Raw genomic sequence first — 24,895 nt, 5'->3', positions numbered from 1 at the left:
GAAAACAAGCACAAGACCTATATATTAAAAACTACAAAACATTGCTGACAGAAATTAAAGGAGATATAAATAAAGAGGGAGATATAAATAAAGAGAGCCACACACCATAGTCATGGATAATAATACACCATATTGTACAGAGGGCAATTCTCTCCATAATGATCTACAGATTCAATGCATTTCCTATCAAAATTCCTGCAAGCTATATTTTAGAAACTGGCAAGCACACTCTAAAAATTATATGGAAATGCAATTTTGAAACAGAACAAAGTTGGAGAACTTACATTACCTGATTTCAAAAGTTGGTATATAGCTACAGTACTTAAAGCAGTGTGGGGCTGGCATAAAAAGAGACACATAGATATCTAAAGAACAGAATACAATCCAGAAATAAACTCTTACATCTATGATTAATTGATTCTGAACAAGCGGCAAGGCAATTCAATAGTGAAAGGATAGTCCTTTCAACAAACGGTGATGTGATAAATGAATATCTATGCAAACAAATAAATTGAGATCTCATACCACGTATAAAAGTTAACTTGAAAGGAAATATAGGGGCTGGCCCCATGGCCGAGTGGTTAAGTTCGTGCACTCTGTTTCCGCAGCCCAGGGTTTCACTGGTTCAGGTCCTGGGAGCAGACATGGCACCAATCATCAGGCCAAGCTGAGGCGGCATCCTACATGCCACAACTAGAAGGATCCCCAACTGAAAAAATATACAACTATGTACTGAGAGGCTTTGGGGAGAAAAAGGAAAAATAAAATCTTTAAAAAAAAAAAAAAAGGAAATATAGACCTAAATGTAAGTGCCAAACTGAAACACTTCTTGAAGAAAACATAGGAAAGAAACTTTGTGATTTTTGAGTTAGGTAAGATTTCTTAGGACACCAAAAGCACTACACGTAAAAAAATTTTGATATATTGGATTTTGTCAAAACTAAAAACTTTTGCTTTTCAAACGACAGTATTAAGAAAATAAAAAGCCACAGATAGCAATTCACATACTGAAAATAATGTGTACTCTGAATAAACAAAGAACTCCTACAACTCAATAATAACAAAATGACTCACTTGAAAAACGGGCAGAAGGTGTGAGCAGACATTTCACCAAAAAAGATACATGAATAACTAATAAGCACATTAAAAGATACTCAAAAACATTAGTCATCAGAGGAATGCAAATTAAAATCACAGTGAGACAGCACTACATACCTACTAGAAAAGCATACATTTAAAACACCGATCCACCAAGTTTTGTCAAGTTTGAAGAAACTGAAACTCTTTCACTACTGGTGGCTATGTAACATGGTATACATCTTACCCTATAATCCAGCCTTTTATCTCTTAGCTATTTACCCAAGAGAAACGAAAGCATATGTCTACGTAAAGATTCATACACAGATGTTCATAACAGCTTCATTTGTAATAGCCAAAAAAATGAAAGTAACCTAAATGTCTATCAATAGAAAAGCAGACAATAATTTGTGGCATATATATACAAATACTACTTGGCAATAAACAAAAAATGCAAGCTATAGGTACAAACAACAATATGGAGGAATCTCAAAATAATAAAGCTGAGTAAGGGACAAAAAAGAAAGTAAATCAGTGGCTTCCTGGAGATGAGGGTGGAGGAAAGGACACATGGATTACCAAGCAGCACAAGAAAATTTGGGAGGTGGGGGGTGATGGATATCATCATTATCTTGACTATGGTGATGGTTTCACAGAGATTACATACGTGAAAACTAACGAAATCGTACACTTCAATAAGTTCAATCTTTTGTATGTCCACTATACCATAATGAAGTTGTGAAAGAAAATTTTTTTAAGATTGTTAATTGCAAGTTTAGGCAAGGATACAGAACATCTAGAATATTCAAAATGCTACTGTAAATGTAAACCAGTACAACTACATTGCTAAACAGTTTGGCAGTGTCTACTAGAGCTGAAAATTTGTATACCATAAGGACTAGCAATTCCATTCTTAGGCATAAAGCCAGCAACTAGACCACCATGTGAGAAATGTGGATAGTGATTACTGTTGAGGTGGAAGGAGGGGCAGTGATTTGGAAGGCACATGGGGGCTTTTGGGGTGCTGGTAATGTTCCATATCTTGCCCAGGTTGGTAGTTACATGGGTATGTTGATAACTCACCAAGCTGCAAATTTATTGATTTGTACATTATTCTATTTATGTTATAGTTTATTAAAATGTTTACTGATTTAAAAAATATATAGTTATCTCGCTCTCCAGATTGAAAGCCTTAAAAGTTAGTTAACCAAATGCAGTGATGGCTTATATAAGCAAATTCTAACAATACATCAAAACCAAGTTGGGTTTATCCCAGGAATACAGGCTTGACTGAACATTAGGAAAATCAATGATCATATTAACAGATCAAAGGAGAGATTTTTGATGATCATTTCTATATAAGTAGAAAAAGCATTTGCTAAAATTCAGCTCCAATTCATGATTTGAAAAAATTCACAATTTAAGAACAAAAGGTAGCTTCTTTAACCTAATAAAGGACATCTGTAAAACTTAAATATACTATATTACACAGTTAATTGCTGACAGCATTCCTTTTAAGGTGCCCACTAAAGAAATAAAAGGATAGAGATCAGAGAAAAAAAACACAAACTATTTTTATGGTATATGATATGGTTATTTATGTAGAAAATCCTAAAGAATCTACAGATTAATTATTAGAATTTTTAACAGAATTTATCAAAGTTGCTGGAAACAAAATCAATGGTATTCTTAAACACTAGCAATACACAGGTTTGAAAAAATTTTAGAGATTCTATTTCTAATAGCATAACAAATATAAAAGAGGATAACTAAAAATAAATTTCATAAAATGTGTCAAAAAATTCGAAATAAACTTAACTAAGGAAGCAGAACACTTACAAAGTGAAAACTACAAAACTTTGCTGAAAGAAATTAAAGACAAAAAAATGAAAAGACATTTCATGTTCATGAACTGGAAGACCCAGTATTGTTAAAATGTCAATACCACCTAAAGCTAGGCACGGATTCAAAGAAATCTCTATCAAAATCTCGATGATTTATTTTGCAGAAATAGAAAAAAAAAAATCTATCCTAAAATTCACATAGAATCTCACGGGACACTGAATAGCCAAAATAATCATGAAAAAAAGAACAAAGCTGGAAGATTCCTGATTTCAAAACTTACTACAAAGCTGCAGTGATCAAAACAGTGTGGTACTAGCACAAAAGACTAGATTATATATTATAATTATACATGGACTAGAATTGAGAGCCAAGAAATAAACCCTCAAATATATGGTCAAATGATGTTTTTGAGGAAGATTAGCCCTGAGCTAACTATTGCCAATCCTCCTCTTTTTGCTGAGGAAGACTGGCCCTGGGCTAACATCAATGCCCATCTTCCCCTACTTCATAGGTAGGATGCCTACCACAGCATGGCTTTTGCCAAGCAGTGCCATGTCCACACCCAGGATCCGAACTGGCGAACCCTGAGCCACTGACAAGCGGAACATGTGAACTTAACCACTGCGCCACCGAGCCAGCCCCTGGTCAAATGATTTTTCACAAGGGTGCCAAGACCACTGAATGGAAAGGACAGTATTTTCAACAAGTGGTACTGAGAGCGATGTCGGCATCATGGCAGAGTGAACTTGCCCGGGATTCTCTCCCCTCTAATATACAATGAAAAGGGACATTCATACTCTAACAGAGGATATCCTAATACAACACAGAAACATCAGAGAGACACACGCAGCCATATGATGGAGGGCAGAGAGGCTGAAGGCCCTGTTAGAAGAGGTGGAACAGGGTAAGAAAAAACTTTGCTCCCTCCCCTAATAGACTGGAATCCATGACTGCGGGAGGCCTCTGAGAGGGAAGGGACCGGGCAGGGGATGATTTCATGGGAACATCAAGGACCCCTGAGGGCCCGTGCAGCCTTGAGGGAAGACCTCGCCCAGGGCAAGAGCTTTCACAGGGGGTGACCTCATTAAGCCAACACACCAGGAGAGCAGATAGCGAGAGAAGAGTGAGAAGGCCCAGACAGCACGCAGGAGAAAGTACCCCTTCCTCGACCTGCCCTGTGCCTGCTCCACTTCCTGGGATATTGGCTGAAGGCAGAGGGCTCAGAATACGCAGCTCTTCACCCCACCCTGTGGCGATAACCAAATAATATCAGGATCCATAAGACCAGAGTCACCCCCCCAGCAATATCAAACATTATATCAAATCTCCAGATCACAGAGAAAATGACAAGTACCAAAATTCAGTCCTAAGGACACAGAAATATGTAATCTAAATGACAATGAATTCAAAATAGCTATCATCAAAAAACTCAACGAGGTAAAAGAGAATGTAGAGAAACAATTCAATGAGTTCAGGAGCTACTTCACGAAAGAGATTGAAACTATAAAGAAGAATCAATCAGAAACATTAGAGATGAAAGACACAATGGAAGAGATAAAACAAAATACAGATTCCCTGAACACTCAAGTGGACATCATAGAGAAGCACATCAGCATAATCAAAGACAGACATGTTGAAATGCTCCAGAAAGAGGAGGAGAGAGAACTAAGACTAAAAAGAAATGAAGAAAGTCTCCGAGAAATATCTGACTCAGGGAGGAAATGCACATAAGAATTATAGGTATTCCAGAAGGAGAAGAGGAGAATGGATCAGAAAGCATGTTCAAAGAAATAATAGAAGAGAACTTCCCAAACCTAGGGAAAGAGAGGGAAATACGTGTGGAAGAAGCTTCCAGATCTCCTAGGTATGTCAATGTAAACAGACCTACTGCAAGGCATATAGTAGTAAAACTGACAAAAGTGAATGACAAAGAAAAAATACTAAGGGTAGCAAGGCAGAAGAAAATAACCTACAAAGGAACCCCTATCAGGCTTTCAGCAGATTTCTCTGCAGAAACCTTACAGGCTAGGAGAGAAGAGAACGACATATTCAAATATTGGAAAGACAAAAATTTTCAGCCAAGCATACTCTATCCAGCAAAAATATCCTTCAGATATGAAGGACAAATAAAAACTTTCTCAGACAAACATAAGCTAATTGAGTTGTAGCCACGAGACCCCCCCCCAACAAAAAATCCTCAAGAAGGCCCTTATACGTGGAAAAAAAAGGGGGGGAGAGGAAGGGGTTATAAAGCATGGAGTAAGGAGACAAATAAGTAGACAGAATCAGAATAGGATAGCAAATACTCAAGTACAGCATTAAAGAGAAAGGGAAAGAAAACACCAAAAACAAAGATAATCTTATCATTTTAACTACAAACTCACAACACAAGATGGAATAAGATGTGAGAAAAACAACTTAGGAGCAGAGGAGGAAAGGGACTGAATTGGTTTAGACTAAGGAAATAAGAGGTCATCAGAAAACGGACTATCTTATACACGAGACTCTGAATACAAACCTCAGGGTAACCACTCAACAAAAAAGCAGAACAAAGACACAAATAATAAATAAGGAGAAAACAAAGAAATACATCATAAAAAACTACATAATTCAGGGGCTGGCCCCGTGGCTGAGTGGTTAAGTTTGTGCGCTCTGCTGCAGGCGGCCCAGTGTTTCGTTGGTTCGAATCCTGGGCACAAACATGGCACTGCTCATCAAACCACGCTGAGGTAGCGTCCCCCATGACACAACTAGAAGGACCCACAATGAAGAATATACAATTATGTACCGGGAGGCTTTGTGGAGAAAAAGGAAAAATATAAAATCTTTAAAAACAAACAAACAACAACAACAAAAAAACTACATAATTCAATGGGTAGACCAAAACACACAGGACAAAAAACAAAGGAAAAGCAGGGGAACTGGAAAACAAGTTATAAAATGACAGTATTAAGCCCTCATATATCGCTAATCACCCTAAACGTAAATGGATTGAATTCTCCAATAAAAAACAAATGGTGCTTGGAAATCGGATAGTCACATGCAAAAGAATGAAGTTGGACCCTTACCTTACACCATATAGAAAAATTAACTCAAAATGGATCTAAGACCTAAACATAAGAGCTAAAACTAAAACTCTTGGGAGAAAACATAAGGAGAAAGCTTCACATTGGATTTGGCAATGATTTCTTAGATATGACACCAAAACCACAGGCAATAAACGAAAAATAGATAACCTGGACTACACCAAAATTAAAAAATTTTCTGCACTATCAACAGAGTGAAAATGCAATCCACAGAATGAGAGAAAATATTTGCAAATCAAATATCTGATATGTATCAATATCCAAAATATACACAAAAGTGTTACTACAAAATATACAAAGAACCTGTTGCCACAACTCAACAAGAAAACAACCCAATTAAAAAATGGGCAAAGGATTTGAATAGATATTTCTCCAAAGAAGATATATAAATGGCCAATAAGAACAAGAAAAGATGCGCAACATCATTAAACATTAAGAAAATGCAAATCAAAACCACAATAAGCTGCCACTTCATGCCCATTAGGACAGCTAGTATAAAAAAAGAAAAAGAAAAAAAGAAGCATTGGTGAGGAGGTAGAGAAATTAGAACTTGTGTGCACTGTTGGTTAGAAGGTAAAGTGGAGTAGCCACTAGGGAAAAAAGTATGGTGTTCCTCAAAAAATTAAAAATAAACTTACCATACAATCCAGCAATTCCATTTCTGACTATATACATACCCAAAAGAACTAAAAGCAGGAACTTGAAGCAGATATTTGTACACTCATGTTTACACCAGCATTATTCACAATAGCTGAAAGGTGGAAGCAATTTAAGTGTCCATTGACAGAAGAATGGGTAAACAAAATATAGTACATACATAGAACAGAATATTATTCAGCATTTAGGAAGGAAATTCTGACACATGCTACAACATGAATGAACCTTAAAGACATTATGCTAAATGAATAAGTCACAAAAGACGTACGATTCCACTCATATGAGGTATCTAGAGTAGTCAAATTCATAGATAAACAGTAGAATGAGGGTTGACAGGGGATAGGGGGAGAGGGGAATGTGGAGCTATTACTTAATGGATACAGAGATTCATTTTTGCAAAATGAAAAGAGTTCTGGATATGGAAGGTGTTGATGGTAGCATAACGTGAATGCACTTAATGCCAATGAACTGTAAACTTAAAAAGAGTTAAAATGTTAAATTTTATCTTACGCATATTTCACCACAATAAAAAAATATGTACAAAAGCGGTTTATAGAAAAAAAGTTATAAACTTTATGTAAAGACATTTTTAAAGACCTAAATCAGTTGAAAAAACATTTAGTAGTATGTTCCTAAATTGGAGGACTCAATTTCAAAAACAGAAATCTCCCCACGTTAATTTATAGATTCAAAGCAATGCAAATAAAAATCTGACAGTTTCTTTTTTAATACAGATTTGAGCAAGCTGATTCTAAAACTAACATAGAAATGTGAAAGGGCCAAGCGTGTCCTATCAAAAATAAAGTGCGGGATGGTAACAGACACCAAGTATTGTAAAGCTTTGATAATTAAGGCAGAGGATAGAAAAAGTGACCACTGGAAGGTGAGATAGAGCCCACAAACAGACCCCTGCATCCATGGAAACTGATTTATGTTAGAAAACTTGTAGAGCAGTAGGAATAAAAATTATTTTTCAATAAAGTGTGTCAGAACAATAGAGTATCCACACAGAAAAAAATGAAATTGGATTCCTACCTCAAACCAGACAATAAAATCAATTCTAGGCAAATAAAGACGCTGTAATATTAAAGGAAAAGTGTATTTTGAAGAATATCTTATGACTCATGATAGAAACAAATTTTGTAAACAAGATCAAAAAGCATAAATCACAAAATTTGCTCAGTTTTACTACACTGCAATCAAGAATTACATTAATCAAAAGACATAGAGGGAAAAGGCAAGCCACAACCTACAAAAATATTTTCAATACACAAATCTGACAAAGAATTAGTATCTAGTAAAGATAATTCCTAAACATCAAGAATAAAAGATCCCAGGCCAGCCTCAGTGGCCTAGTGGTTAAGTTCAGTGCACTCCACTTTGGTGGTCTGGGTTCAGTTCCTGGGCATGGACCTACACCACTCTGTTAGTGGCCATGCTGTGCTGGCAGACCACATACTAAAAGATAGAGGAAGACTGGCACAGATGATAGCTTAGGGCAAATATTTCTCAGCAAAAAAAAAAAAAAGAAAGAAAAGAAACAATAAAAGATCCTAATAAGGAAATGGAGAAGAAATTTGAATGGGCACTTTACATGAAAAAAACCTGAGGAGCTGATAAGTATATGAAAAGTTGCTCAACTTTATTATTAATCTTGAACAAGTAGAAAAGCAAATTAAAACCACAAAGCGCTATCTTTTCACATCTACCAAATTTGCCCCAATTAATAGGTCAGAAAATATCACACGTCAACAAGTTATACACCAACCAATAGGGTCTTAGGCTTAGCCAATTAAATGCTTTTTCTTAGATCTCCAAATCTTACACAAGTGATTTTAAAATGCAGGGACTGCTGACAGTCATTTATCATAATCAGAGTGGCAACATGCTGACCACACTGTTTCCATCAAAAGACCAATGCTGTGGCTCTTGTGACCCAGCCTTTGATGCTTAACCATTTCCAAGCCTGGTCCTCTAAACTCCTAATACTTATGCTTCCAATATCTTTCTAAAAATTTCCTTTGGCTTAAGCTAGTCAGAATCAAATTCTATGTCTCAAAACAAAAAAATCTTAAAAGTATCAAGTTTCTCATCCAACAGAAATGTTCAAAAGGTTTCCATTCTGAGTACGATGTCATAATTCCTGGAAATCAAAATTTTGTACATTCCCGTATTTGTTACCACTTCTAAAAAACCTCTATGACAGTAAATGGCTTTACAACTTGGTTTGAATATTCATTCACTGCAAAACTTCATCAGGATCAAAATCAAGATAGCAAATGAGGTACCTAGCTCTTTCCCGGGCTGCATCCTCACGGGCCTTTTCCTTTTCTTGCCTCTGTTGTTCAATTCGGGCTTCTTGTTCTTTCCTCTTCATTAACAATTCTTCTACACGGGCCTGCCGTTCTGCCTCGAGAGCTCTCTTGCGTTCCTAATGTCAAATGTTTTAAAAGGTGTTGGGCTTACGTATAAAATGAAAATGATTAAAACTGACATAGCTTTGACATAAACTTATATATTCAAGCAGATCCCTGGCTTACCACTAGGTATGTTTCTCAGAATCTAAACAAAAATCAAATATCAATATCTGGTTTTCATATGTCTTTTACCAGTGTTACACATAATTATAAGAATAAAAGCCATTTTAAGCAGATACTATTTTATGCATATTCTGTGAGAATGTAATATGTATTTTACGGTTAATCACTTCTAAAGCCTTGTGTTTAAATATCATTTTAGAAATACCAGAACATGATGAAGAAAGCATAGTTAACAGATTTTATTTCTGAACTAAGCTTTCAAACAGGACTTAAGAAAAGCTTTGTGGCAAGGACAAAGAGTCATTAAAACACAGCATAATGGGTAAGAGAGTGGGCACTGGGTCAGATTCCCTGATTTTGCTTCCTGACTCCATTATTTACTGGGTGGGCGATTCTGGTATAGTTACATTATATCTGTGTCTTAGTTTGCTGGAAGACAACAATTGTACTTATTTCTCAGGATATTGTGAAGAATAGATGAGATAATACACGGAAAGCACTTACCACAGGGCTTGGCATATAGTAAATTCTCAGTAATTATTTATCATCACTGTCATTAAGGCAAAGATACTTCATTAATATAGGATTAAACATAAATGTGATACTGTGTCCTGTGTATATTTTTGCCTAATAGGAGTACTTTGCTAATTTCCACTATATTACTAGATGTATTAATACATTTCTTTCAGTTCATCCCCATTCCCCAGGTAGCTCACACGTCTCTCCCTGGCCCTTCAAGGCTCTTTATGATTAACAGAAAACACTGATCTGGGCTCTAGTAACTACTACTTACATAGCCTTCGGCAAGTCATTTCACCTTAAAAGGGCCTCAGTTGGTGTGAGATCTAAACTACTAATATAGGGAAGTACTCAGCAAAGTGATTAGCACATAGTAAATGCTCAGTAAATGATAGCAGGAAAAAAAAAAGTAATACAGCAGCTTCTGTTTACAGAACACTGTGGAGAGATAAGAATATTTCTAATAGTTAACTCAGCTCACAATGGTAACTTCATATCTACAAGAAGCCCTACCTACCCCAAGAGAAGAAAATCTTTTTAAAGTAGTAAGCCAAAAGGGTCCCTATATTATCTTTTTATTTGGGGGAGGGGGGAAGGGACTGGGAAATAAGAGAGAATGCACTGGCAGACTGTAGACTTTTGTAGACCTGCAATTAGATTTTAAATTGATTTTTCAGTGTCTGGCATACTACTCATGAACTGGTTATAGCTATTTCTCATTACAAAGTAAGCATAATAGGTAGAAACTTGTTTAGCTATATAAGATCTCAAAAACTCTTTAAAAACAAATCTGGCACAGGAAACTTTCTCCAATGAAGAAAATATAAACAAAAAAGTTTTCTCTCAAAGTCAAATTTATTTTTAGTTTAAAAAAAATCTGTATTATATCTGAAAACACAAGTTTCAAAATGAAATGCAAAAGGCTTAGGCATTAAATATGAAGAATTAAACCAGAACTTTTAATTTCATATTTTAGGAAACCAAAAACTTGCGAAACAGACTTTAAAAAATTATAAATTGGTCTTCTAAATGAAACACATTAATATAAAAATAATTACTTTATGTGTATGCACAATGTAGCCAAGTTGTATGCCTAAATATGATGTCAATTTGTTGACTGTTTTCATGGATATAAAACATATTCCAACAATGTACTAATGGAAATAACTGGAATTCAAAACATAGCCAGTCTTTTAATTTCTCTTTTTAATAAGTGGAAGAGAGAACAGGTAACTAGACAGCTAATGAGTAAAATTAGTAAATTCAGCTAGTATTTTCCTTTCTAAAATTTAAGTTTCCTGAAGATAGGCAACTTGTATTTCACAAAAGCATCTTGTGGGAGTTCAATAAATATCTGTTAAATAAATGAAGCATGACTTTATAAAATAATATGCATCATAAATCTATATATTTACAAATAAAGAATATAAACCCATAACAAATGAATTAGAGATATCTAACTCTTAAGCTTTCTGAAACCTCATGGACTCCTAAGTACTTTGCTTCACAGTCAGGGATGTGTTTGCGGCAACCTAAGAAAGGATTTTGCAACCCTCCTCTTTATGTCTATAATTCAAATGAATAGGGCAAGAAGATAAGGCAAAATATCCAAGGAAATTGAGCTTAAAACTAACAAATCAATAATTTATATAAGAATAATGGCAAATTGAGAATATATGATGGCAGCACTAACTTAGTATTTAACTTACAAGAAATAAGGATCACAATTGCCTGTAATACTTTATGAGAATGTTTCAGGAGTAAAAGTAAAGCAGATGGAGGTTCTTTGAAGTCCATATTAAGTTAGGATCTTACTATTATTATATTTTCAGAAAGCTTGGCATTACTGCCTTGCATATCTAGTTATAGCTACACATCTTTTGAAAAAATTAAATTACATGTATGTTTTCTAATACCAGTGGATTTTTCTAACAATATCAGTGTATCTCAAACTTATGTAGGAGTTTTCAATTTTTCACTGAAAATTAAATCTGTAGGAAATTTCCACACTTTTAAAAAGAAAAATAATTCTGAGTGGTCAAAACAGTTTTTAAAGTATAAGGACAGACAATTCCTTACTACTTTCAGGAAAGAACTGCTTTCCTTTAAGCTTTAAATAATGTTCCAAATTATGAAACAAGAGTCATCATTTTTAAAAGGAAGATAACTACTATATTTCAAATCTGCAAAACGAATCCAGAAAACACCAAAGATGTCTATTTAAAAGTATACAATATTACTCATATACTTTCGCCCAAAACCCAGCTAAGAAGTCACCTTTTCCAGAGAACTTTCCCTGACATTCCACTCCCACCAACAGAGCTAATTATTCCTTCCTGTGGGATACCACTGTAGCTTATACATACTTGTATCACACTCTTAACATCGTGTTGTATTATTTACCATAAAGGCAAGGACCATGTCTTATTCATCTCTGAATTATTAATGCTTAATGGTTGCTCAAAAGTAACACATAATTTACAAAACATAATTATTTTTATAAAATGATACCACTGTAGAGAAAGACACAGAAATAATGCTGAAGGAGGCCTAAAATTAACAATTCAGGGGTTGGCCCAATGGCATAGTGGTTAAGTTTGTGCATACCACTTCGGCGACCCTGGGATTTGTGGGTTCGCATCCCAGGGACGGACCTCCACACTCCTTATCAAGCCATGCTGTGGAGGCATCCCACATACAAAACAGAGAAAGACTGACACAGATGTTAGCCCAGTTCCAATCTTCCTCTCACACACACAAAAAATTCAAATATCCTATTTCATTTACTCATTTAAGAGTATTAGTTAATAAAGAATTAACTTAAAAATAATTAAAGTGAAAATTCTTGCCAGTCCTTGGAGAGGAAAACCTGAAGATTCTCTAATAGAAGCATTCTGTGTTTTTAAACATACGTTAGCTTGGCACTCAGATTAAAATAAAAGACTGAACTCAAATCAAATAAAGATCAGAGACGAATATGGGATCATAATGCTTAATGCCCACAAATAGCAAAAAGTAATCAATTAACTTTAAAAACGTTTTGACATTTTAATTTCCTAAAACAACCAATGACATGAAGAAAGATGAAACAGTAAATAACATCCCTAATATTTAACATAACAAAGCTCTTCATGATCTGCTCCTTAACTCTACACGCAGTACTCTCTCATATCTCCCTCTGCAGAATGCCTACTTCTCTCATCGTTTGCATCTGTTTCATTTTTGAAAACTTAGTTGAGGGCCAGCTCTAGTGGCCTAGTGGTTAAGTTCAGCACGCTCTGCTTCGGTGGCCCAGATTGAGTTCCCAGGTACAGACCTACACCACTTGTCAGTGGCCATGCTGTGGTGGCAGCTCACATACAAAATACAGGAAGACTGGCAACAGATGTTAGATCAGGGCACATCTTCCTCAGCAGCAGAAAAAAAACAAAAAAACTTAGTTGAGGTATCACCTCTTTCAGAAAGCTTTTCTTGACTTTCTCATGTTCTGGCCGCTCTCAATTTGAGTAAGATGTTCTCCTTTGTCCTTCCAAGAATCTCTTCAGTGCTGCACTTAATCCTAGTGGATTAAGGTTTGTTTACATATACGTCTCCCCATTGTGAACAAGGATTTATCTTTTTCATGTCCTTGAGCCTAGCACAACATATGGCTTATAGTAATGACTCAATAAATGATCACTGAATAAATATTAGTCATAATAGATAAAGTATGTCTGCATTTATATTTAAATATTGCAAACCTTGTTCTCTGTATCAAAAATGTCAGGGCCTAAAAGAGTCTTATGGGCAAGCCTGTCTAATGAGGAAGATCTTAAACAGTTTATAAACATCAGTGCAGTTTATATGTTAATTTTTCCTCTCATCCTCAAAACAGTAGCTAACTTAGGGTTTCCTACAGAGGTTAAAAGCTAAGCAATTAAAGCATTTGATGACACTCCCCAATAAATGACAAGTGCTCCCTGTCATAACCATAAAGAGTACCTAGTTCTTTAAGGCTATATTGGTTCAAAAAAATCATCTTTTAGTGGAGGAAAGGAGCATATTCTTACCCAACTCAATTAGAAAAGAATAGATAGTAACATGCCCAGAGCAATTTGGTCCCCCACTTGGTTGAGACTAGAAATTCTAACTCTATAACTGCAGTCTACTGATGAAATCACTGATTACCTTATCTGAAGGAGTACACACTGTCTTTTGGTAATCAGACTTCATGTTTCTAAACACTGCTATACTAAACCATGCACCCTTGGGAAAACAAACTAGGTCTTACTCCTTTTTGGATCCTCAGCACCTAGCTCTGAGCCTAGGCTATGGCAGATGTTTAACAAATGCTTGCCAAATAAAATTCTACCTGAACAGCTTCATCACGTGCTTGCTTTTCTTCCTGTCTTCGCTGACGCTCTTCCTGTAACTCATTAAGCCTCTGCTCATATTCCTTCAATTTCGATAAAACATCATGGCGTTTATTCTGGGCTTCAAGGGTATTTATGAAGGCAATTTCATTTACCTTTAATAAGAACAAAGAGAGTGAATCAATTTCAAAGCAAGTTAATTCTAGGGCACATCACAAAAATACTAAACTTAGTCGTTATATTATAATATAAACCAGTGGTAAGGCATAAAACAAAAATTGAGTGAGTGAAGGGTCTTTTCGTTCAATATTTGCCTAAAATGGATAATAATACAGTGTAAAAAAACAAATCCACAGGCCTTAGTAAGAACTGATTTAGTGTAAATAAAGGTCTGCCATTGAAAATATTTTTAAGTCAAGAAAGAAATTAAGATTCTTATAGAGACCATCTTATAAAGCTCTACTTAACATCACTATAATTTGCAACCATACAAATTACATTAAGATTTAAACAGGTATACACATGTTATTCTAATGAGTTTGAGAGGACAAAATTTAAACAACAAATCGTTTTTCTTCAACATATATTGAATGAGTGACAATTAGGTACAAAGTGACCTAATATAAGGACAAATATTATCTAAGAAGTTAAGAAAGACAGAAGAAAATATTTCAATATATAATACAAGAAATTTTCCCTGAAAAAAAAGAAACAAATTGAAGATTGAAACAGCCCACTTTATTTCATGAAACATCGATTCAGATGACCACATTAAGGAAGAAAAACACATTTTTTAAGCTTCCAAGTAGTAAATGCAGGTCACCTGGCCTCAGATTTCTCTACAGAAATAGTTAATACTAGAAGATAATGAAATAATGCTTATAAAATTCTGAAGGAAAGATACTATGAACCATGAATCTGCTCTCTAGCCAAGATGTACTCAGGTAAAAATGCCACAGGCCTTCTAGAACAGGAACAAGACAAGGGTGCCCACTCTTGCCACTTCTATTCAACACAGTACTGGAGGTATTAGCTAGAGCAATTAGGCAAGAAAAAGAAATAAAAGGAATCCAAACTGGAAAAGAAGAAGTGAAACTTTGCTATTTGCAGATGATATGATTCTATATATAGAAAACCCCAAAGAGTCCACCAGAAAACTATTAGAAATAATCAACAACTACAGCAAAGTTGCAGGGTACAAAATCAACTTAAAAAAATCTGTTGCATTCTTATACACTAACAACAAACTAGCATAAAAAGAAATCAAGAATTCAACTCCATTTACAATCACAATAGCTTAACCAAATAAGGAATAAACTTAACCAAAGAGGTGAAAGACCTGTACATTGAAAACTATAAGACATTATTGAAAGAAATTGAAGATGACATAAAGAAATGGAAAGCTATTCCATGTTCATGGGTCAGAAAAATAAACATAATGAAAATGTCTATACTACCTAAAGCAATCTACAGATTCAATGCAATCCCAACCAAAATCCCAATGACATTCTTCACAGAAATAGCACAAAGAATTCAAAAATTTATATGGAACAAGAAAAGAGCCCAAATAGCCAAAGCAACCCTGAGAAAAAAGAACAAAGCTGGAGGCATCACAATCCCTGACTTCAAAACATACTACAAAGCTATAGTAATCAAACCAGTATGGTACTGGTACAAAAACAGACAAACAGATAAATGGATCAGAATTGAAAGCCCAGAAATAAAATCACACATCTATGGATAGTTAATCTTTGACAAAGGAGCCAAGAACATACAAAGGAGAAAGGAAAGTCTCTTCAATAAATGGTGTTGGGAAAAATGGACAGATACACGCAAAAGAACAAAAGTAGACTATTTATCTTGCACCATACACAAAAATTAACTCTAAATGGATTAAAGATTTGAATGTAAGAACTTAAACCATAAAAATCCTAGAAGAAAATATGGGCATTACATTGACATTGGTCTTAGATCTTTTCAAATACAATGTGTACTCAGGTAAGGGAAACAAAAAGAAAAAGTTAACAAATGGGACTACATCAGACTAAAAAGCTTCTGCAAAGCAAAGGAAACCATGAACAAAACAGAAAGACAAACCACCAATTCGGAGAAAATATTTGCAAATCCTTTATCACACAAGGAGTTGATCTCCAAAGTATATAAAGAACTCATCCAACTCAACAAAAAAACCCACAAAGAACCTGAGCCAAAAATGGGAGAGGATACAAACAGACATTTTTCCAAGGAAGATATACAGATGGCCAACAGACATATGAAAAGATGCTCAACATCATTAATTATTACGGAAATGCAAATCAAAACTACAATGAGATATCACCTTACACTAGTCAGAATGGCTATAATTACCCAGACATAAGACAACAAACGTTGGAGAAGATGTGGAGAAAAAGGAACCCTCATACACTGCTGGTGGGAATGCAAACAGCAGCAGCCACTATGGAAAACAGTACGGAGATTCCTCAAAAGACTAAAAATAGAAATACCATATGACCCAGCTATCCCACTACCAGGTATCTACCCAACCAACTGGAAATCAACAATCCAAAGTTACATATGTACTGCTTCGTTCACTGCAGCACTATTCACAATAGCCAAGACATGGAAACAACCTAAGTGCCCAGTGACTGATGACTGGATAAAGAAGATGTGGTATACATATACTATGGAATACTACTCAGCCAGGAAAAAAGGGCAAATTCATCCCACTTGCAATAACATGGATAGACCTGGAGGATATTATGCTAAGCGAAATAAGCCAAACTGAGAAAGACAAACATCAGAGGATTTCACTCATATTTGAAATATAAAGAAAACACATGGACAAAGAAAACAGTTCAGTGGTTAAAAGGGGAAGGGGGGTGGGCACAGAGGTTAAAGGGGAGCACTTACATGGTGACGGACAAGAAATAATATACAACTGAAATTCACAATGATGTAAACTATTATGAACTCAATAAAAAAATGAACAAGATGTTTGAACAAACATTTCAGCAAATAAGAGATGCAGATAAGAAATAAGAACATGAAAAGATGTTCAAAAATACAAATTAAAACCATATGAAACACTATCCACACATACTAAAATGGAATGGCTAAAATTACAAAGTGTAACCATGCCAGGTGTTGGTGAGAATGTGGCTAACCAGAACTCTCACCCACTGCTGGTAAAAATGTATAATAGTACAACCACTTGGGAAAACTATTTCTTTAAAAGTTAAACATGAGCCTATCATAAGACTCTGACAATCCACTCTTGGGTATTCAACCAAGAAAATGAAAGCACACATCTGCACAAAGACTTGTACATGAGTGTTCACAGTAGCTATATCTATAATAGCCATAACTGCAAAAAGACCCAAATGACCATCAACAGGTGACTAGATAAATAAATTATGGTATTTCTATACAATGGTATACTTTTCAGCAATGAAAAGGAACTCATATACACAACAGCATGGATGAAGTTCAAAATAACTATGCTGAGTGAGAGACGTCAGAGGAAAGAGTACATATTGTATGAGTCCATTCATATGAAATTTTAGAAAATGCTAACATCTATAGTGACAAAAAGCAGATCAGCAACTGCATGGTAACAGAGTTGGAGGAAGGAATGAATTACAAAGAGGCATGAAGAAACTTTTGAGGGTTACAGGATTGTTTATTATCTTCATTGTACTAACGGTTTCAGGAATATATACATGTCAAAACTCATCAAATTGATACTTTACATATGTGCTACTTATTGTCTGACAATTATACCTCAATAAAGCTATAAAAAATAATATATATCTAATAGCATTATTTTAAGGATAAGATATTGTATTTATTAAGTTTTAAATGAGCCTGTAAAAATGCTGTTATTCTGGCACAGAATAAGCACCAGATAAACATTAGCTTCTTATATAACAATTGAAAAGAGCACTTAGGTAACTAATTTAACGTTCAAAGCAACTAAGCTATACCTTGGCTTCTTCCTCCTGTGCTTTTTTCACAATTGCTTGTAATTGCACCTCTCGTTTAAATTCAGCATGAAGTAATTTCTCTTCCATCATCCTACGTCGTTGATCTAGTAATTCTTCCTTCCACTTTCGGACATCTTTCTCCTATGTAGAATGAATTACTGCATCATTAATTTCAGCATACACAGTCATTTAACAGAAGTGCAAACAGATAAAAGGCTTAGGAATTATAAAGTCTAGAACCTGGAAAGACCTAAAGGAGCAAGAATAATGATTAAGAACACAGACTGTGAAGCCAGACTGCTTGAGTTCACAATCTACCTTGGTCACTTGCTAGATGTGTAAACTGGGCAACTTTTTTAGCCTATGTCTCAGTTTCCTTATCTATAAAAAGAGAATAATAGTAGTACCTAACTCATAAGGTTCTTTTCAAGATTTAGTCAATATATATAATACTCTTAGAACAGTGCATTAGACATGGCCCGACAGAAATATTTGCTATTATACTGCACTATGAGTAAACTTAAAATTAAAAGTGTTTATTTCTCATCTTTATAAATCGTAATGTCTCTCTAACCCAAATTCAACTCAAATAAGTAATTTTAGCCCAGAGGTTTGAAAATGGTGAGAAGTCTGAAATATCACATTTATTTGCATAAGAAACATTCCCTGAAGGAACAGAAAGGGTTTTGTCTACAGAAAAACAAAGACAGATATGACAGCTCCCTTTAATTCCTTAAAACAGTATCAAACAGGAGAAGTAAAGGACTTGTTCTGTGCTCCAGGAAATCAGAACCAGCACCAATGAGAATAAATTATAAGAAATCAGATGTTGTCTCAATATGAGCAGAAAAAACTAACATTTCAGTTGAATTTTAGCTACCTAATTATGTATTTAATCATCTAAAAAAGTTATGATGCAGAAACATCGTCGGAAAAGGAGCTAGAAGACAGGCCCTTAAAGCCCCAGCTCTGCAAATTGTAGGTCACGTGACACTGGAAACAGCACTTAACCTCTCCCAGGCTGGGTTTTTCACATTTGTAAAAAGGGGTTCAGTCTCTGTTCAACTCTGTGTACCTCACAGTTATTGTGGCGATCATATGAGACCACATTTGTAGAACAGTGTTGAAATAATAACATTATATAAACAGAAGGAGGAATTTATCATTAAAATTGATTGAAGGAATAACTACATTGCTTGGAAAATTAAACCAGAGAACCTCTTATGCCATGTACAATTTCAAGAATTTATTATTTTGTTTGCATGACTACTTGAAGATTATACAGTAAGAAAATAAACTATATAATTTTATTTGTATTAAAAAACACAGTAAGAGGGGAAATTGTGGTTGTGATTTCTCTATAGCTGAAATTGAAATAATATATTAACTCTTTTAGAACCCCAGTACATGGAGACTGCTTTTCATATCTGATCCATTCATTCTAAACAATTAAAGTAAAAATAATGACAAATTCTTGAGATTCAGGTAAAGAGAAAAATCATAGATTTTCTTCCTTTCCCAGTCAACTTTTCTACTGTACTGAAGAGAATCATATGTAACCTCATTTTTATAAATATTTGGATTATTTGTTCCAATTTTCTCTTTGGATTATTTGTTCCCAATGATCCTAGCCACCTGGTATTCAGATCGTTGTGTAATTCCTTCCCATGTTATATCAGGATTTTGATCAACAGAACACAGCAAAAGTGACGGTATATCAATTCCGAGATTAGGTTATAAAAGACAGTGTAGCTCCATTTTGGCAGCTCACCTGTTTGTTCTCTCTCTCTTCCTCTCTCTCAGATTACTTTCTGTGGGGAATCCAGCAGCCATGTCATGAGGACACTCAGGCTGTGGAAAGGCCCACATGACAAGGAACAGAGGCCCACAGCCAACTGCTAAAGAGGACCTGACACCTGCCAATAACCATATAAGTGAGTCTGGAAATGGATCCTTCAGCTCCAAATGACTGCTGCTCCAGCCAACAGCTTGACTGCAACCTAATGAGAGACTCTGAACAGAAATCACTAGGTAAGCCATTCCTGGCTTCCTTACCCACAGAAATTTTGAGGTAATAAAAATATGTCGTTTAAAGCTGCTAAGTTTTGAGGTCAACTGTTACATAGCACACATAACTAATACAGTATTCACTTACGTCTGCCATGTGTAAGTAACAGTAAGAATGACTATATACTAAGCAACAGCTATCCTAGCGCTATACTACTATTTTACATACTTGCCACATTTAATCATCACGACAGGTTGATAATTAAAATTGTCATTTTATAGATAAAGAAACTGAAATGCAATATTTTAAGTAACTTGCCCATGAGATCATATCTTATTATGTGGTAAAACCAGATAATTTGACCTAGTTGGCCATCTCCAGAGCCCACGTTCTTTCCACTATGTCATACTGATCAGTTTGTTGTTCTTAGTGCTATCGAGTCGATTCTGACTCCTAGCAACCCTGTGCAGGGCAGAGAAAAGCCTGCTATCCTCTCTTCTCACCTTCCAGCACTATACTAGACAATGCTCTGCTGCTATTCATAGGGTTTTCATAGCCAATTTGTTTGGAAGTAGGTGGCCAGGTCCTCCTTCCTAGTCTGTCTTAGTTTGGAAGCTCGGCTAAAAGCTATCCACCATGGGTGACCCTGCTGGTATTTGAAATACTGGTGGCATAGCTTTCAGCGTCACACCAACAGGCAGGTGCCACAGTATGACAACTAACAGACAAGTGGTATGGTTCCCTGACTGGAAAGCAAAGCCAGGTCGCAGCAGTGAGAGCACCAGATCTCAACCACTAGACCACCAGGGCTGTCTGATCAGAAATTACACTGCTCTACATACTCCAAGAACCTCTTCTATAAACCAAATTAGTGCCCCACTTATTCAAACCTGATAATCTGAGGCTCAAAATTGTCCTACCAAATCATTCTACACTTTGCAGAAGACTCCCCAAGGAAACCCCAATGAATATGGCAAAAGTCAAAGTGCAGATTCAATAATCCACGCCAATTCTGTAAAACAACAATTTACTAGCTAATTTGGGAATGATAAATTCTTTTTACAGATGACCTTCTATAATTCAATAGATAGAAATGCTTTTGTTTGCTAGAAAATTTAATTATTTTTATAGTTCTTTTAGGTTCTCTCAGACTAGAAAAAAAAGTCAAGTTGAAACTAAGTCCATCAATTTAAGGCTATCATAATTTCCCAAAAATTAAAAACTCACCCTTTCTAACAATTTCTGAAGCTTTAATGTTTTCTCTTCGCGTAACTTTTCCCTTAGCTGCTGTGCTTTCATTTGTTTTTCTTCATGTTTTTTCTTGGATTCTGCAATTGTTCTATTAATACAAACAAATGAACAGGAGACAGGAATGTTTACACAATAAAGCCAAAAATATTTTCTTTAGTCTTCAAAGATCTTCAAGCAAATATAAAAAGTATACAAAACTAATTTTGGCCCAACATTTCAGGAAAACATTGTCACTTTTCAGTGGATCTGGAACTGTCCTGAAGTAATGTGCCTTAACATGTTATGTAGCAATTCTATTTAATAGTCAAGAGTGGCTAGTTTCCCTCCTGTGAAACATTTCTAATTAATTTTCAAAGGCCACACCTTTTACGAGATGGTGAGGAAAGTTTCTCATGCATGTGAATCCCATGACCTGGCGGTCTAGCAGGTTCCTCCTCTACAATATCCCCCCAGGATGTATTTTGGCGCCAAGATTCACGAGCTGTTCAGAAAAGAGAAAACTACTGTTACTGTTTAACTACAAACTTCTATAAAACCAGCACTTGAAAAGAGACTTTTAAAAGGCATCAGCATTCCCAGTCCAAATTATTTATTTTACACAGAAACTCTACATGATATGATAGTTACTTTATACCCCTCTACCTATACATGCAATACACATATACACACATAATACCTTCATAATCGGCAAGGACATCGTTCCAGTCCATAGACATACCACAGAAAGATACACTACCACTGCCCACGCTAGCCTAAAATTAAATTGAGAAACAAATATTTAGACACAATTATAACCTTAAGAAATGAACTATATATGAAATTTCCCTAGCTGTTGCTAATACATTTAACGAAACCAGAAAAAAGCTACATACTTTTTGTTGTCACAACAATCACCAAGTTAAAAATACCACAGCCTATACATTTTAAGAGGAAGACAAACCTACTTGACATTAACAGCAGAAACAAATCATGTAAATTTAAAAGAAACATATTGGCCACACTATTACTACATAAATTGTGACATGTTCATAGCATACATCAGAAGAGCTCCAGATTAATTTGTTGGGTATTAAATTGAATAGAAAAATATTTGAAACATTTACGGTTACTTCTATTCTTTAAGAAATCCCTCTCATCGACATATACATCCTGAGCACTGAGAGACAGCAAGGCAGTGTATAATTTGCTTTTTATTAGCATAGAAAAAAGTAAACTATCTTAGATTCCCCTTCAATTGCTACAATTACAATCTGAGTAATGCTGAGTTCTTACTTTATCTGAGACTCAATTTCTTGATTTGTAAAATGAGAATAACAATGATTTCCAACTTGTCAACTGCATTATATATAAAAACATTTAGTAATGGTAAAGTGCTAAAAAAAGACTTGGTATGGGGGCCGGCCTGGTGGTGCAGTATTAGGTTCATGTGCTCTGCTTCGGTGGCCCAGGATTCGCAAGTTCAGATCCCGGGCATGGACCTAGCCTCACTCATCAAGCCACAATGTGGCAGCATCCCACACAAAATAGAGGAAGACTGGCACAGACGCTAGCTCAGCGACAATCTTCCTCAAGCAAAAAGAGGAAGATTAGCAACAGATGTTAGCTCAGGGCCAATCTTCCTCTCACACACACACACACACAAAAAGATTTGGTACTGTTTACTGTGTAAGTCTGAATCACATTGAGAATAATAATAAATATTATTATTAAGGATAATTTTAAAAACAATTTTAAACAGGACTAGATGAACTCTAAGTCCTTCTGGACCTAAGAATTTTATTTCTGACTACAATTTTTTGAACAATTATGTTAAAGATTCTAAAAGCTCACAGAAAAATCACTGTCGTTGTCAGTTTCAATGTTAATATCATTGTTTTCTTCAGCTTCAATTTCTCTAGTTAACTGTTCCTCTTCAGCAATAGCACTAGCAATGGCTTCTTCGTTGGCCTTTTCTAGACGATCTGCTAGCTCTTCTTTCTTTGCAAGAACTTCTGCCATGGACTATAAAGTTAAAAATAAACAAAAAGAAGAACCATCACTTGACTGGAACGTTAAGTAATCATTTCTTTCTTTATGTTCTAACCACACACTCAACCTTATATATAAAAAATAGCACTGATCTAGAATTATAAAACCTGTGGTCCAGTATAGGCTCAACCACTTGCTAGCTCTGTGACTTGGAAGTTTCTGAAAACCAAGAGCCTATTTTGTATTCCATAAAACAATACAATAATCCATGACTTACCTTCTTTACCAGATTGTTGTGTATGAGAAACTGTGAAGTTATATAAATAACAGGTATTATTATTAACGACAAAGTGTGAATTTCATTTGAGTCCCAAATTCAAATATCCAAATACATCAAACATCTTAAAAACAGAAGAACATTATACTAAAATAGGACCATAAAAAGAATTTATACTCTAATGGTGATGATACCTTCTGAACATATATACCTAACTTAAAAATATGCATTAGAAGGAAGACAAACAATATGCATCAGAAGGATTAACTAATAAATCCTCATGATAAGCTAAATGTGTATACTATAAACCCCAAAGCAAACAGCAAAATAACAAAACAAAGAGTTATGGCTAAAAAGCTAACAAAGGAGATAAAATGGAATTATAAAACATAATTAATCCAGAAGAGGGGAGAAAAAGAGGAAAAAGAGGAATAAGGGGACAAAGAACAGATGAGTCAAAGAGAAAACAAATAGGAAGATAGTAAATTAAAGGAACCATATCAATAATCACATTACATGGAAATAGCCTAAATGCCTCAATTTACAGAAACTGTCAAATTGGATAAAAAGCAAGACCCAACCATATGCTGACCATAAGAAACTAAATTTAAATATAAGAATACAAAGATATCACAATAAAAGAACTATCATACTAACACTAATAAAAAAAAAAGCTGAAGTATTAAAATCAGACAGCAGATTTTAGAGTAAAAAATATCATGAGGGATAAAGATGGTCATTTCATAAAGATGAAAGGGTTAATTCACAAAGAAGACAAAACAATTCGAAATGTTTATGTACTTAATAACAGAGCTTCAAATTACAAGCAAAATATCACAGAATTGCAGGGGAGTGGAGGTGGGAGAAACAGGTGAAGGGGATCAAAATGTACAAACTTCCAGTTATAAAATAAATTTAAGTTGTTGGGAAGTAATGTACAGCATGGTGACTACAGTTAATAATACTGTGCTGCATACTTGAAAGTTGCTAAAACAGTAAATCTTAAAAGTCCTCATCACAAGAAAAAAAAATTTTTGTAACTATGTAAGGTGATGGATGTTAACTAGACTTATTGTGGTGATCGTTTCACAATGTATACAAATATCAAATCATTATGTTGTACACCTGAAACTAACAGAACATTATATATTAATTATATCTTGATTTTTAAAAAAGAAGGGAAAAAACCCTATAAAATTGCAAAAGAAAGTAAACCTAATGGGAATGTAAAATGGTACAGCCCCTTTGGAAAACAGTCTGACAGTTTTCCTCAAAAAAGGTTAAATGTAAAGTTAACATAGGACCCAAGAATTCCACTCCTAAATATACACC

At 35.0% G+C, this 24,895-nt stretch overlaps 1 protein-coding gene across 10 annotated transcripts in view; it reads right to left on the bottom strand.

The window, feature by feature from the left end:
* Positions 1 to 24,895, bottom strand: part of SCAPER (S-phase cyclin A associated protein in the ER) — a 513,402-nt gene that overhangs the window by 317,811 nt on the left and 170,696 nt on the right. For all 10 annotated transcript variants that reach the window (XR_006887542.1, XM_046653964.1, XM_046653961.1 and 7 more), the window contains 7 exons: positions 23,149 to 23,319; positions 21,995 to 22,070; positions 21,682 to 21,799; positions 21,295 to 21,406; positions 18,060 to 18,200; positions 14,076 to 14,231; positions 8,954 to 9,096 (listed from right to left, as the gene is read on the bottom strand). Coding sequence is in view for 9 of the 10 variants with exons in the window: in XM_046653964.1 (XP_046509920.1) it covers positions 8,954 to 9,096; positions 14,076 to 14,231; positions 18,060 to 18,200; positions 21,295 to 21,406; positions 21,682 to 21,799; positions 21,995 to 22,070; positions 23,149 to 23,319 (917 nt within the window). In the remaining variant the exon portion in view is untranslated. The remainder of the gene's footprint in view (positions 1 to 8,953; positions 9,097 to 14,075; positions 14,232 to 18,059; positions 18,201 to 21,294; positions 21,407 to 21,681; positions 21,800 to 21,994; positions 22,071 to 23,148; positions 23,320 to 24,895) is intronic.

The sequence above is a fragment of the Equus quagga genome, chromosome 2, assembly GCF_021613505.1.
Source record: "Equus quagga isolate Etosha38 chromosome 2, UCLA_HA_Equagga_1.0, whole genome shotgun sequence".
NCBI lineage: Eukaryota > Metazoa > Chordata > Mammalia > Perissodactyla > Equidae > Equus > Equus quagga.
This window is presented reverse-complemented; position numbering and strand designations above follow the sequence as displayed.